This window comes from Rhinolophus ferrumequinum, chromosome 3 (genome assembly GCF_004115265.2).
Source record: "Rhinolophus ferrumequinum isolate MPI-CBG mRhiFer1 chromosome 3, mRhiFer1_v1.p, whole genome shotgun sequence".
Taxonomy (NCBI): Eukaryota; Metazoa; Chordata; class Mammalia; order Chiroptera; family Rhinolophidae; genus Rhinolophus; species Rhinolophus ferrumequinum.
The window spans coordinates 56,145,769-56,162,393 of record NC_046286.1 but is presented as its reverse complement, the minus strand read 5'-3'; the positions used below and the strand labels follow the sequence as shown (position 1 = coordinate 56,162,393).

Below are 16,625 nucleotides of genomic sequence, written 5' to 3'. Positions count from 1 at the left end.
TGACTTAAAAAATAAATGATGTAGTAAGTGAAAAAGTAAAATGTAGTATATTGCCTAATACTATTTAGGTAATAGAACTCTAAATTTATGTTGTAGTCATGTCTTAGAGATTAAAAACATCTTGCAGGCTTCTAAGGAAAGAATAAAAACATCAACATGTAATAACCCAATATCTAAAATATTAAATATTATCAAAACAGGTTAGTATCAAAAATTGTGAAACACATGTTAGCTACACTACTTCTTAAAGTTCAGTAGGTTCAAGACTTTAAACTTTGGATTTTAATTATAATTGTGAAAGCGGAGTCCTGTTAATGTGTTCTGTTAAGGCTAAATTTTGTCTGTGGTGACTTGTGTGCTGTTAGCTCTCTGGCTCCAGTTCTATGATTAATACTTGACCTCTGTCAAGTTGTCTTGTATCTTTAGATTTCAGTTTCTTCATTTATGGCGTAAGGTCCCATTGATTTTTATGTTAAAATTTTGTTTATTAGCAACCGACGTAGAACTTTACAGAAGGTTATTATGTATGGTATATGTATGTTTATTGCTTTTAAACATAATTCAGTTTTCCTAAATGTCTGAATGCATTTAAATGACAATTTCTATCTTTCCACTAATTGAATTTGTTCTATTTAACAGTGTTTCAAGAACTTGTGGCTTTGCATTGTAAATTAACATACATGTGTCCCAGGGTCTTTTTTAATTATATATCTAAATCATACTCCTTAATATTTTATATCACTTATACATTTATCCAAATATATTAGAACGGTTTTCAGAATTGTATGCAACAATCTCATTGCTTTTATACTGCAAATCACTGGCAATCTGTTTGTAATTTTTTAGAGATTTAATCATTTCATTGCTCTGTTCATAGTGCTTTGTGTCTTTGTTCATAACTTGATAACTATACAAGTGCTTAGATTTTAAAACAGTCAGTAAAAATTTGACACTGCAGGATGTTGTTGTTTGCTGTGCTACCACTTCCTGGTGTGGGCTAACATTCATTAATATTTATTAGGCCAGTAAATCAAATCCCATAGAGGTAACATGTGGGTAATAGAGCCAAAAACTACAAATGAATCAGTTTGTTGTAGTCTGGCATGTAGCTGGCAGATACATTATATTCAAACATATCAATTGGATGACATCTCCTGTAGGCAACACTTAACATTGAAATGTCAGCCATTCTCTTCTAACTTCTTGAGCTTCCTGTGCAGATTTTTGTGCTCTTTTGGAATCCACCTCACCTTTCATGGCTTTTAGAGTGCTGTCCTGGATGGGCTAATTTATTATTATCTGGTACTTTCCCATGTAGTTTTTGTCTTTTTAGCACATTAAATTTTAAATCCTTGCATTTAAATGGAACACATTAAGTTTGTACTTCTTCACATTGTGTAGTCAGTACTCTACCGGAAGTGAGTACTCAAAACTTTGGGGTAAATAGATTTAATCTCTGGTGTTTCTAGTCTTTATCTCAACATTTAAAACATACATAAGAACCATACATAAGAACTTACTTTATGACTAAACTTCAAAAGAGTTAAGGCATACGTAGGAAATGCTCTCACACAAAATGTATTTAAAAGGTTAAAAATGAAAAGAAAAATTGTATCTTCTCTTAATAAATTGGATTTTTGAACTAATATTTTATATGTATTTTATTGTACAATGAAATTACTGAATGGGTTTTCGTATTTGAGTTAAGGAGATCAGATTATTGTTTGTAGTTGCTGCATTTTGTAATAAAAAGTCAACTTTATCATGCAGAATGTTCATCCACAAAACTGTAACTGACTTATATAATGCTTTCTCATTTAATCAAACTTTGAAAAATAAAATTTTTACCTTATTTCTGAAATTAAGTATAGTTACTGGCAGCTTATCTCAAATAAATTTATATTAGCAATTATGAAGGGGGAATACATAAGGAAATATATTTTTCATATTGTGATTTATATGGCTAATACTTATTGATAATTGATGAGAGAGAGAGAGAAAAAAAGAAAGAGAGAGAGAGAGAAAGAGAGAGAGAGAGAGAGAGAGAGAGAGAGAGAGAGGATTGATAGAGTTAGCTGGAATAATTTTCAGATAATGCAAAGATCACTAAAAAAAATCATGGTGTATTATTATTTAGAACCCAATCTGAATTTATGTAATCTCAATCTTGTTATAAACTATGATCATAGAATTAATATTTTAGGTACATACCATCTTATGATCACCAAAGTAAATAAAGGATATAGCATCATTGATTCTAAGTAACAAATAAATCCATGGTCTAAATTTGAGAGAGTAGCTGGCACTTATGAAGCTTTTATCTAACAGCATATTTTATTTGAAATTGGCTAAGGCCTAAGCTATAATACCTTCCATTAACTATAAATGAGAATGCATAAGAAGAGCTAGAAGGCTGCAAAGAAAAGATTAAAATGAGTGAATGGCTTGAAGGATGGACCGTATAATCCTTCGATAATTGCATTCATTTTAAGATGAGCCATTCAAAATTGTTACCTATCCAACAGATGAGCAAACTATAAGCATGTAGATAAAAATTCCTGGTTGTGCCCAGACAAGCCATTTTAATATCACTATAGCTGAGAGTTAGACACTGTAGGCTCACATCTGTGCTGAATTTACTACTTATTTTCTGGCGTTTTGTACTTACAGAACTTGTATTCCATATAGAATTAGAAAATTAATAATTATCAATAGATGTTGCCTAATATGTAAATGAGATTTAAAATACAGTGATTTCCTTCAGCCCTGTTTATAGAATGTGGGTCATAAACTAGACAAATAAGACTCTAACAGAAAAGATTATAACCTCATAAAAATATGTAGCTTCAAAATTGTCTCAAATTAAAATCTACATAATTCATCTACCTAGAGTGCTGATCATTTATATAAGAATAGATAATTAATTTCATCCTTGGAATAAACACAAAATAAATTATCAACTATGTTGCAAAATAATTTTCTCTTTAACAGATGGTAATGTTATTTATAAAACTGGAATTTTTTCATGCCATATTTTTTTCTCAAATCATAATTTCTGAGCTTATTTGCTAGGGTTATCATTATTTACTTTTTTCCAATTATATAATTTTTTATAACTTTTAATTCATTCATGGAAATGTTTTCTTAAATATTCAATAGTATCTTTCTGATAATTTCATAGCAAAACTTGATTTTCTAACCAAGTTCACACATAAGTTCTTGTAAAACCATTTTTAAATGGAAGTAATTTTTTTTTAATTTCATAATTGAAATTTTTCACATTCGTTATTTTACTTTCCATGCACATCAGCAAAATGAGCACAGATAATAATTCCATGAGGAATCAGGAACATAGACGCTAACTCAATCTTGTTCAGGTGATTTAATCTATGTGGAATTTGTATGATATAACCAAAAACTTTAAATGAACTTACACATTAAAGCCATGCTTCACATCTTTGATTCTGCCGATTAATTGGTGTGTTATTAACAGAGAAAATATAATAAGAGATGACGTAGAGATTATAGCGGAAAAAATGTCCCATAGCCAAAGATGTTTGGAAAACACTGAGGTAAGCTAACACAATCAGATGTCTTTATTGTGATACTTTTCAGAGCCTTTAATTTTTTAATAGTGAAGTTCCAAGAGGAGAATCTAGTACATAGTTTCCCTGATCTTATTTGCTTGTAGAACTCGCTGGGGTTAATAGTTTTTTCCCCTAAACAGCTTAGAATCTGATGTTTTGTAAAACCTGTCCTACAATATGCTATAACACATTTATATTGTATGAGTATTATGGAGGTTACCACATTAAACATATTTTTATTTTGCTCTAACTTCTTCACTGTTTTAGAAGAGTTAGGGAAAGGTTGGATATACTAAACCACACCACATCAAAAATAAACCAGGGTTATTTTCCATAGGATTGAATTTTTGTTTTATACAATTTACAATAATATTAGAATAACAATTCGTGTTTCTTACACAAAATTAATTTGGCAAATTCATGTTTAAAGAATATAGGCCAGGACCAGAAAATAAGTACAGAAGATATCTAAAACATGGAATATTTATACTTACTTTTGATATATTCTTAAACAAGCTTCATTAACTTGTTTTAAAGAGAATGTTAGTGTAAAATAAGAAATAGGAAGGGAGCAGTCAGGCTACTTCAAGACACGTAGCCTGATAACAGATGAGAAAGAACATTTCAAAAATGGACACTTGAAATAAGAAATTTGGGAGAATTTCACGGGTGGTCAAACATTACTTCACAATTTAAAAACTCCTGTGGTAGACACAGCCAATTACACACTTAACATCTTTCTTACAAAAGAACTGAGGTGGCTCATATATCCAGATAAAAGAAACTCATATCTATAGCCTCTTTTGGAGCAGACAAGTAAAATAATTCTAGCCAATAAGATGTTGACAGAGGAAGCATTTCCTTTCTGAATTAAAAGGCCAGGTATTTTTTGTCCATTTTCCTTTCTCCTTGCTTCCTGCCTGGGACACAGATATGATGCTTGGAGTTGGTGTCACCATTCTGCAACCCTGAGGGGGAAAGCCTCAGTCTAAGAATAGTGTAGCATACAACTAGAAGGTGCCAAGTTCCTTGATATCACCTTTCAGCAGCTGTTTCAATCTTGTTTAACCTAATTTAAGATTCTGTGAAAACAATAATCGCCCTATTACTTAGGTACCTGTTCTGTCAGGTTTAAGCTATTCCCACTAACATAGACTCTGAACATATTACTGAACTATCACAGGACATTAATTGATGTTTATAATATTGTTACTGAATGATCTTAGAAAAACGTATTCCTTTTAGAATTTCTGATTAAAAATTATAAGCAAGGAAGACCATTTCATGGTTAAATATTCTCCATGACTGAAGAGTTAAAGTTCTCTAATTTAATGATAAAATCTCAATAATTTAGAAAACTTCAGCATCCATGCTGACTCATTTCATGAGACTGTCATAGAGCTGAAATTTTTCTCAGTGTATTTTCTCTTTTCCATAGGTATTTTACTATGCAGTTAACTTCAAAGAGCTATGCTAATTGTTTAGAGATCAAATTATTTTCAAGAGTGAAAGGATAAGTTGGTACTGAAGTTGAGAATGACCTCAAAGGTTCTAAGTGTATTAATAAAAGCCCGACTCTTTACTTTTGCTTTCAGAACTCGACAATATTGCCCTTATCTTCTCCATTTCTTTCTGATACATCCTGCATAACTGTATAAATGTTCTACCTGCACTGCTATTCACTTTTATGATCTATGCTTTTGCCTTCACTTGAGCATGTTATATTTTAATAGTACACTGAGAAACTCTTACTGATTTGTGGGAACAAATTTTGCACCTATCTTCCCAACTCCACATTCAATGGCATTCCGTTGGTAGCTTGATATTGGCCATAGTGGTAGTATTTATACCACAAAAATATCAGTTGCTACAAATCAAAGCCTCTCTCTTGGCCATAGTCAGTTACTAAACAACAACCATCACACCGCTGAACAATACATGTATTTTTATGCCTTACGTTGTTCATTATTTAACTGATTAATTGGCAGTTTTAGTAACAGAAAGTCACCAGATTTATACAGAGTGAAGTACAAGGGATATCTGTATATGAATGCTACAATAATATGCTATTGAACATATTATTTAGTAGATCTGAATGGCCTGGAGGGTCTTAATGAGATGGTAACAATGATCGGTTCCAGTGGTTTATAATTTATTAATGACAAATTTAAAATGTGATCAATTTTTATTAAAAATATAATCTTGAGGCTATATATCACTATCATCTAAAAAGGGATAACTAGAAAAATAAATAATAAATGTCTTCGAAATATAGGACTTCCTGCTATTTCCTATTTAAAATTTATATTTGATATAGGAAATTAACTTCAACAATAGGCTGAGTTCAGATCCTTGTGACCTATTCTTATCTTAAAAAATATTTTAAATAAAATTAAGTCATAATGGTATACTGCAACCTACTAAGTTTTAAACTAGCTAAGATTGTTTTTATTGTTATGAAATAAAAAATCCTTATAATATTGATCATTTTAAGATTTCTGAAGGAAATGCATTATTTTATTTGCCATAAAATTCAGACTTAATTTTACAAATATAAAATAAAAAATATAATTCTACACTTAAAGCTAGAATTTATTTTGAAAAATTATACAATAGCTTTTATATAGTCTCATTAAATAGCTACTAATGCCATTTTTTAAAACATCCAATTGTCCAATCAAATTAAATTAAGAGTGGCTTTAAATTGGGAATAATAAGGAAAATGGTCCATATATCAACATCACATACAAAAGCATAGGTTTATTCTACCAATAATTTATTACCAATAGAGGTATTTATTTGCAAGTGAAGTAGCAAACTTTAATAAGGTAGTTATTTTAAAGTCAATGTGAGCATAATTTACGTTTGAAACAATTCTCTTAGACTTACAGATTAGAAGCAAGTGTTTACCTTGCAACATACTTGCTAAGGATTATAAAGTAGTAAGTCCACTATTAAAAGGCTCAAGACAGACTGTCCTCAGATCAGTCAGTTGGTCATGTAGTTTCTAAAACTGAAAAATGAAACAGACTATGCTTTTCAAAAAATGGATATTCGATAAGTAAATAATGTAATCAACAAGAACTAGAAGCTAGCCTTCGAATGTAGCATTTTGTTTTCCAGCATCACTTGGACATTAAACTGATTCAGCTAATATGCAGATATCTGGATTACATAAAAATAGCAAACCAGGTACCATAAACATGCAAAGCACATAGGGTTTATTTTTTCTTATTGAATTTTTAACTATAAAATAAACTTCAATAAAAGTTTCACAAGGATTAATGAATTGTGGACTTTATTTTCTTCCAACTGCATATCCTTCGAAATTACACTGTATTATATCAAATATATCAATAAAATACTTCAAAGTTAAGTGTATGCACTGCATATGCAGTTCAGTATCTAAAACAACTGAAGTATGTTTGGAAAACATTTACTAGTATTGTTTTCAACTCAAATCTCTGAATTAAGAATATAGATAGAAATATTTTTAAATTTTTGGAAGAAAGATTTTAAACAATGACTGTAGTATCTTCCTGATTAAAAAAAGTTGAAGTCCTAATTGAAAATTGAAGTAGTAAAATGAAAATTTTGAAAACAACATACTTTCCCTAAGTGTGAATCTTATTTTTACAAGCAAAATTTTAATTGTGAATACAGTGGTAAAAATCACTTTATTCACATTAGTTTCCAAAACATATCTTCAGTTTAGTCTCGTGAATTGCTAACCTTATATTGAAATACACCTCCCAGCACCCCCATTCTTAGTACCAATAATAGTAAGGGAAGCAGGGAAACACTTACCTAATTTTATTATGTTAAAACAATATTCAGGTGCATATTCTGAACCAACTTAGATGACAGTTGTAGCCCTAATCTGTTTATAATGTTTATCATGCCAGTAACATTCGAAACCTACAATTTCACCTTTGCTTCAAATATTAAGTCCATTATATTAATAGTGAAATCTATTGTAAATTCATTTCACCTCATTTTATCATCTCAGGAGTAGTCAGACATGAAAATGGGAAATGTTTTAAAATAATTTAGGGTTAAACCTCTCTCTTAAAAAGAATAGCAGGAAATTAAGTTATATCCAGCGGTTGTCGGGGCTGGGAATGTGGAAGTTACTGTTTATGGATGCTATAAGGTATTGAAACTAAAATTATGTTTCAATCCAGTGTACACTAGACAAAATAGAATTACTATAAGCTTAAAGTGCAGATGTGTATAATAACTTCATTAATACAGTTTTCTGTCACAAAGGTTGTCAGGTTAATTTCTGGGTTTCCAAACAAAATTTCAATAACAGGTATAAAATTAACATATTTCTAACGGAGATAAGTTCACATTTTATAGTGTTGAAAATCAATAGAATAGTTTGCGTTGTCATTTGTTTTACTAATTCTATTTATATATATTAAAAAAATGCTATCAAGCTCTGTCTATCCATATACCATATTGAAATTTCTATTGCTATGTAAGAGAGCGATGATCTTTTTCCAAATATATGTATATACACCCAACAGGATTGATATGAAAACAATTTAACTTGAATAATGTAATTATGTAATGGAATGTAAAAAAAATATAGCAATTAAGGTGTTGTGACATGCTCTAATGAATGAAGTTATACTGGTTGATGACACTATATCTCCTACTCATTAATTATTTGGATAGCGTGCATTATTTTACATTGCATGAAGAAATCAAGTCATAAATTACCACTAAAAATGTATCCATACATTTTCATTAATATTGATGATATTTTCCCCACACCTACGTATTATGAAAAAATAAATAAATGAAAACATCAATAGCACTTTGAGTCTTCAAAAAAGCTCGCAATGTAGTTCGATTTTTCACTATACACAGCTAGTAATTTTCATGGGAGAGAAGTGAGCATTTCTAGAGAATAGATTTATAAGGCAAATCTGCACATGTGTGGCTTGCTAATGATTCCTGTTTAGGTGCCGAAGTGATTGGAAATATTTTTAAGCTTTCTTATTTGCAAATCTAAAGAGGAAGACACACTGCATGTGTGGTTAACTAAGGTGATTCTATTAAGTATCACCTGTTATAATATTATAAAATAATGTACTGCTAACATGTAGTACAAATATTTAATATAGCATCCTTAAAAAAAATAGGTAGCCAACATTCTTTTCTAAACTCTTAGATGAAAAAAGTGGAAGGTGAATTTAACATGATAGTCAGAAAGAACCAAGTGATACAAGCTCCTTTCCTAAGTCTGTTTTCTGTTTTCTTCTAAATCTGTTTTCTTTTCTTTAGAACAATTTTCCTCCTTATGAAAAATCAGAATTCTAAAACAATAATAGAATTAAACAAAAGACCTCTGTAATCTCATTTGCCAGGATGGTGTGGGGAGGTAATGTGTATCTATTTGTTCCTTTAACCTTGAAAACGTACAGTTACTGAATAAAAGAAGCTAACAAATTAATCTCTTCATGCTTCTCAAATATAATTTGACTATTGCTGATAAACAATATGTATTATTTTTCAGCCTTTTCTCCCTCAATGACTTCCTCCACATAACCCACCAGCCCAGTACAAGACTATTAGGAAAACAACCGTCTGAAAGAATTCTTACACCAAAGAATCCACAGTAAAGAACGGATTTACCGAGGTAAAATTTTTACGAAGTCAGGTGTCATGTTTATTGTTTAAAAAAAAAAAAAAAAGTGACCTAATTCTCTATATTCCTCAAGACAAGTGTTTTGTTTTTCTTTTCTTTTTGAGTAGAGTACTCCATCATTGTACAAAGACATGTAAAAAAAAAAAGTTAAAAAAACTAGTGAACATTTCATGTTCTCATCTTTTTTTCACTGGATTCCTGCACAGATTCCACTGTTTCTAGGTGTATGTTCCCATAAAAGCTTTCACATTTCTTGACTACATAGTGTAGATTAAAATATTTCATAAAGAACACTGGTTTTTTTTTCGTTTTTTTTTAAAGAACACTGACTTTCTTAGGATAGTTTTAGACTGTGAAAACCTTTCTTAGGGGACTGAGAACCCCACCCCCCCAAATGCAAGGGAACCATTTTCCTAGTGGCTATGGAAAAACAGAAGCACAATTTTGTTCTGATAACTAACGCAGACAAATAATCTAGGGAGATGGCTTCTTACACACAATTCACAGTAGTCTACAGCTATCGGAGGAGTAGCTACCTAGAAAATAGAAAACATGGAACAAGTGCATCACTTGGTGAAAAATTCTGGGTTCTCTTTATCTTGTTGGTTCTTGAAAATCACCTCAAAGAATTTCTTTCTGATAACCCCCCAAAAAAGGGAAAAGTAAGGCATAAAAAGGAAGAGAAGCCAGCCATCCACAGCGTTGCTCTTACTCTATTAGTTTTTCAATCTGAATTAGCTATTAGAAATGTATGAGACATGGTAGCAACTGCCAAAGAAGCCACTAACCCTCTTTTCCAAATCTTTCATAGAAAAAATAATTTTTTACAATACTACTGCTTCTTATCATTCAAGTCTTTAGCATTCCTGAATTTCTTAATGTGACTCTATATACTGTAATTTATTAAAATTAGTTTATGTGATTTACTGAGCTAGACATTTGTGAAACTTCTAAATTCAAACAAATTATCATAGGGTGACTTCATTCTCAGAAGCTCATTGGCCAAGATATTTATTGAGTGGAGACACTTGCTTTGACTACAAAGAGAGGCAGCCTTTTAGTTGTTAGAAGTCTTTGAATTCAATGTGGTCATTGAGACAAGGAAAGATACAGAGGCAAAAAATTAATCCACATATGAAAAATTTAAAAAGAAAGTCAAACTTCTGCTCTTGTATTTATACTTAATTTTGTTCTAACAATCAAAAATATATTCTGTGAAAAAGTAATTTGGAAATATATGTAGAAACTTGTAAAATAAGCTCAAGTACAATTATCTTTAAAGGAATATGCCAATAAGCATTTGATTACAGATTACAGAAAAGCACTTTAATTTTAAATTGTCTTTCTTAACATTTTCTCAAATCTTTTATTATTTTAACTATCTAGCATAATTATAAAACTGAGAGGTAGAAAATATGTTTATTTTCTCTCAAGATGATTGAGATTCTCTTCTTTGTCCTATGCAGATTTCAGTCAAAATCTCTACTGCCTTAATTATCTAGATACCATATTCACCATAGCTAAAAAGAATTCACTAACTCACCTTAGTTTCAATTGGTTTGGTTCTACTAATTATACCAATTAAGAATTATTTTCTGGATTAGTGACTTCTTGTCTACTTTGCAACCAAAAACATAACTGAAAGAATTAATAGTAAAGAGGTAAATTATCTTATAATGGATTTACCAAATAATAATTGTGGGAGGAAAAAAAAGGAAAAACTGATGTTGACATAACTTCATCTCCTGTAGAAACATAGTTTGAAAAGTGCATTTAATTTTAATCAATGTTGACCTCAAGGTCCATAATTAAGGTGTCTATTAATATAATCAATTTTAATAATCACCTGCTTGTGTGTGAAAGGCATATTAGTAAAACAGCACTATTTCAAACCAGATGTTCATTAAATTCCAGGAAAATTACTAAATGGGAAGAGGAATAACAGATAGGTTTCCCCGAAACTTACTTGAGTAAAAAAATGACTATAAAATAAAAGTAAAATACATCTACATGTAAAATTGTTATGGACAGGTAAAATGGAATAGTTTTACAGTAAAAGGTGGGCAAGTTGGTGGCAAAAGCACACAACAAAATTGGCATTTCATTTCAATGTGACAACAGTTTTTTGACAGCAGATTAGTTTAACATTGAACATCCCACCAAAACAGTAATCCATTTCCAAGTGCATAATAATTCATTGTTGCCCTTCACCGTACATTAAATGTCACCCATCATTGTGACAGGAATATAAAAGCTACTGTACACTAGTCAGGAGCGAAGATAAAGCTGTTAAGGAAAGCACTTTGGACATGGCTTTCTAGACTCAGTTATATCATTGAAAACACTATGTTCAGAACATCTTTACCTCTGAGCTCCAAGAGAAATAAACAACACTTTTACAAGTATAAAGACTCTCAGTAAGACAACAGCCTTCTCATCTCGTGACCAGACCAGGTCAGAGCCAAAATATATGTCAAGACAGTCCTGGTGTTCGCTGTAATAATGAACCCTTGAGCAAATTCTCAGGATGCCATCCCATGCTGCTTAATTCAACAACACAATAGATAATATTCTAAAAACAATGCAAAGTGATTCAATGCAAAAGCACACAAGAAATTCTGTATTCTTTTTTACTTAGAAAAACTAATGTTATGTATTTAACACGTTGAATATTCTTTGATTTGTTTTCTTGCTAAGAAGGCCAAGTTAGTCAATACTGCTTGCCTTCTTTTACTCTCTTTCCCATTTTGCCCATATTAATTTCTTCATTTAAGTCACCTAAGAAATTTCTGTGCAATAATAGCCTTAGTACAAATTGGTACACTGTTATGTTTTTCTCCGCCAGAGCTTATTTGTATTTAATATTTAAAAGCTAATATCAGAATAATATATGCAATGTTCTCATATACTTAGTGAATAATTATTAAAGTTACATCAATCCTGTTGGAGGAAAATTCGTGTACCATTATTCCCTTCTTTTAAGTTTAGTCTTTAGTTTTTCATCTCTGTGTGACAAACTACTAAAAATCCTAGACCAAGATTTATATGCTTCAGAACAGCTCTGGTTGTCTTGGAGACAACTATGGTTAAAAGAAAAAGAAAAAAAATATATATATATATGAAATATTATGGGAATTTACATTGACTCATTTTATAAATAGTATCTATTGTATCAATAACATCTGTTCTTTAACAAAGGAAATATTTGAAGCAAGGTGAAAAATACCTGTCATTATCAGTGTAAAGGGTGAATTCTCTAACCAGTTTTTATATGACTAACATATTTATACTAATATACCTAGGTCAAAGAAAGAAAAGAATAGAAAGACGGAAAAGGGTTTAGGGATAAATATGATCAAGTACAAGCCCATCATGGACAAAATTTCTTCCTAACTCTCTGTCAGCCAAGAGCTATTGTTAGGATATTTGGGATAAGGCCATTCTATGTCTAGAACACAATACTTCAGGTTCATCTCTACTCTTAAATAAGACTTCTTAGCTAATTCAGGTAAGCATGCTGGTTATGTCATTATGCTATAAACAATAATGCCACTGTTTACAAGAGATAACAAATTTTTAAACCACACCCAGCCAAACAAATAAGATCATATACCTCATTGTTAAAACTGGTTAAATATTTTAGAGCATTTGTTAAGCATTTTATAGATTATCTTTTTCTTATAAAATAAGGGTGAGGGGAAATTTTACAAAGGTTATCACAATCTACTTTTAAATCCAACTGAAAACAAAAACAAAAACAAATTCTAACAATTATGAACAGTTCTTAATTTATCATAAAATTAATACTGTTAATATTATGATACAGCAGATAATTAAATAAGCCTCAAATCAACTATCCTAATAGCTAACAATCTGTTTAATGCTTTATTTCCTTTATAGTTGTGTATTTCTCTCCAGTGAAACGTTACAAGTCGTTTTTTAGAAAAACATATTTAAAATACATAGCCTATATAAAAATTCATATAACTATTAAATATGTCTATGAATTTCATTCAAGGTCAATAGGCATTTATTTATAGGTAAAATAAAATGTAACATTTATCTTGATAACAAATATCATGATTCTATTTAAATTAGAAAGGTAATTAAGTTTTACAATTGAAACTTGGATATTTTGTCTGCATTTATGTATTACGAACTTCTTCATGGTAGCAAGAATTCAATACCCATTAGATTGGATTTTAATTATACAAGTTCATTTGGTTTAGGAGGTTTAGTTTAGAATTTAAATGGACACTACCCAATAAATTATGTTTTAATTTTAGTTTTTACTGCATTTTCAATGATATGGCAATATTTACATGAAATTATTTTAATATTGAGAGTTGAGCAAAATATTCTGAAAGAATCTACGGTTTATTTTTATATTATGTATTATTTTACCAAGAATATCTAACGTTATTTATAACTTAATATAGGATATCTAACTGTTTATTATTTAACAGTCTACCTATTAATTTGCCCATGAATGAAGAAGCTACACTTGATTTTTAAAGTATGAGACTTTTTGCATCATTGAATAAGACACTGAAATAAATCATTTTTAACTAATGACAAAATATAACAGCAATATTTGAAAAACTAAAAACACTAATAAATGGTATACCAGCTAATGTTATGTTTTCAAATAGAGTGATCTGATGTATTTCTTTTGTGTAAAATTAATACAAGTTATCAGAATTATACAGATGTTATATTATTGTTATTTGATGATTTAATAAAGTGAAAGTTATAGAAATATTTTGAAAGTTTGGTAAGTGTATATCCATACCACATACCTCTATTTGCAAATGTACTTTTAAGCTGAAAAAGAATCCACATGTTTCAGTATTTGCTTTTGAATCTAATTTCAGAAGATTTGGGCTCAGAAAATTAGGATATCTAAAATTCTTAATATGAATTTGAGGTACCCAATTGTCTCGGTTTAAGATCCCTTGGAAACTACAATTAGACTTAATTTAGCTTGACTGATACCCACATAATTGCCTCAGAATTGTCTCAGAACTGTTTCCCCCTGGCTTTGTTTATATACTACCTAAGGAATTTCATTTAATTGACTAAGAAGAAACAGGTGTACTTGAAGATTTTTTTCCATATTTTGGCTTTTTCTATATTTTGCAGTTTTATTTTTCTGTTTGCCCTGTGGAGAGGTTTCAGAGTTCTCTAGCTATTGAATAATTTAAACTGTAATCCTTGAACTCGGAATACATATGAAACAGGATAGGTTGTGTTGGTCACTATAAAAAGAATATACTTTGTCCAAAGATGACCAAAAACGAGAAAGCAGTTTTATTTTCACAAAGTATGAAAAGCTGGAGCTAAAAACTTAAGAACTTCATATTTCAAATTCTCCATTTTGCAGGAAAACTCCAAACTTCAAATAAAAATTTTAACACAATCTACCATATAGCTACAAAAACTATATGTAGATGTGGTTTCAATACAAAGTTTTAGTCAAATGCAAATGATCATTGCCTGAAGCAATCAAGTGTTAATATTGATCCAATTAGGTAAAATATTATAAATTTGTATACTATTCATGTGTAAATATATCAAAATATTTGTGTATAACTATAAAAAAGTAAATACATATAAATATTATGCTATTTCTACAATTGATTGTTTTTTTTTTTAATTCAGTGAACTAAATGTTTTTTACTGATAGGAAAATATACATGACTTCATTGAAAAAAATTAAAATACAAGGAAGGACAAATATCCTTAGTGTTAAATTCATCAGAAGAACCTATTTAATGTAATTAAACCTCGCCAAACACATATTTAATACTTAATTTTCATGAGAGGACAGAAATATTTTATTTATAGTTATAAATTATAAATATTACCAACATGAAAAACTACAGGCAGAATTCTAATTCATCTTGGATTTAGAGCTACCTTTTTGATGTATACTAGAATATAAAAAAATTCAAAGTCTATATATAATGAATATGTGACCTCAAGCTCATTAGAGTACCAATAGTGTTCTGAGTCCTGAGGGATAGCTTTACCTTCTTAACTAAGGCAAAAGAAAACTAAATCATATTGAAATGATCTGTTAAAAATTTGAGAGTGAGGTAAGCAAAATGAAAAATGACTACAAATTTCCACTTCCAGAATAAGAATAAAGTAGCAAAAGCAACATAGATTAAACTATATTATAGATTATAAAGACCATTATGTAAATATAAAACTACATAGTTTCAAATTAGGCATTTGACTTTCTGATCCTATGGTTGAAATAAACCCTATGTGTCAACAAAATAAAGCAGATTTTTGTGGTGATATATTTATTCTGTGAAAAAAAATGATGAATTGTATGTAGAAAATCATGGTAGTCTTTTGACATTTAAAATGATTATATTTAATTAGCCTTTGTTAAAAAAAAAAAAAAGAAAAACACCTTTTAAATTTTACCACTTGGGGTTTTCTTGTGACTGATTTATTAATTCAATTTAGTAAAAAAATAATAGTACTTTGCCCTCTGGTTCAAGAGAAATCTTCAAAATGAAGAAATAATTTTTAGATCACAGTGATTTGGACTCCTTTTAGGTTTTAATTAAGAAATGTAAACTCTACCACAATTATAGCTTACTGACACAACCAGCATGCTTTCTGCCCAAAAAGGCATCATAGTACGTTTTATTAAGTTATATGACTCTTAAAAGTTCATTATTCTTCAGCATCCCATGGGAAGTAAAGAAAAAGTAAAATTGATTGTGACTTTTGACAATTATTAGTTAGAAAAGGAGGTAACAATTGCCAAAAAAATCACAAAAGTGAGCATGTTACCTGGCTATGACAAAGAGCACACAACTGACACCCAAGTAAGCCAGCAGAATATACATCCAGATATCAGGGGAGAGAGGATTCAGGAAGGAGAAGACGCCTGGGTTTGTACCATTGGGCTTGCGGTACAAAATACTTATTCCAAGTGTCATAAAGGGCTTGGAAAAGTCGATGACCTTCTCTCGAACGTAGGTAATAGCCAGTGGAGCAACTGCAAGGTCAGCTTTCTGTAGAGGGAAACATAAAAAAGAAAAAAAAAAGAAAAACAAAAATGGTTCTAAGTCACAAGAAAGAAGTCAGTAACCAAATTAAAACAAAGACTTCACACTTGAGAATTGTCTCAGTAGGGATTGCATTAACATTTAAAGCATTGTTCACTCTGAATTGAAGTATCTGATTTACTCTGCCACTCATTTCTATATGCTTCTGGATTAGCAAACCAAGATTTATATTGCAAGTATAAAGGGAAAGAAAAAAAAAACATATGGTGAAAACACTGAAGAAACAATTATGCATTCAGTACCTGAATTATGCTACTGAACATTCTGTAATTACTTTGAATCTAAACT

The 16,625-nt window shown here is 30.1% G+C and overlaps 1 protein-coding gene across 7 annotated transcripts in view; it reads right to left on the bottom strand.

Annotated features, from left to right (window-relative positions):
• GRIK2 (glutamate ionotropic receptor kainate type subunit 2) overlaps nucleotides 1–16,625 on the bottom strand; it is a 595,315-nt gene that overhangs the window by 130,690 nt on the left and 448,000 nt on the right. For all 7 annotated transcript variants that reach the window (XM_033099818.1, XM_033099826.1, XM_033099832.1 and 4 more), the window contains one exon: nucleotides 16,060–16,283. In XM_033099818.1, coding sequence (XP_032955709.1) covers nucleotides 16,060–16,283 — 224 coding nt within the window. The remainder of the gene's footprint in view (nucleotides 1–16,059; nucleotides 16,284–16,625) is intronic.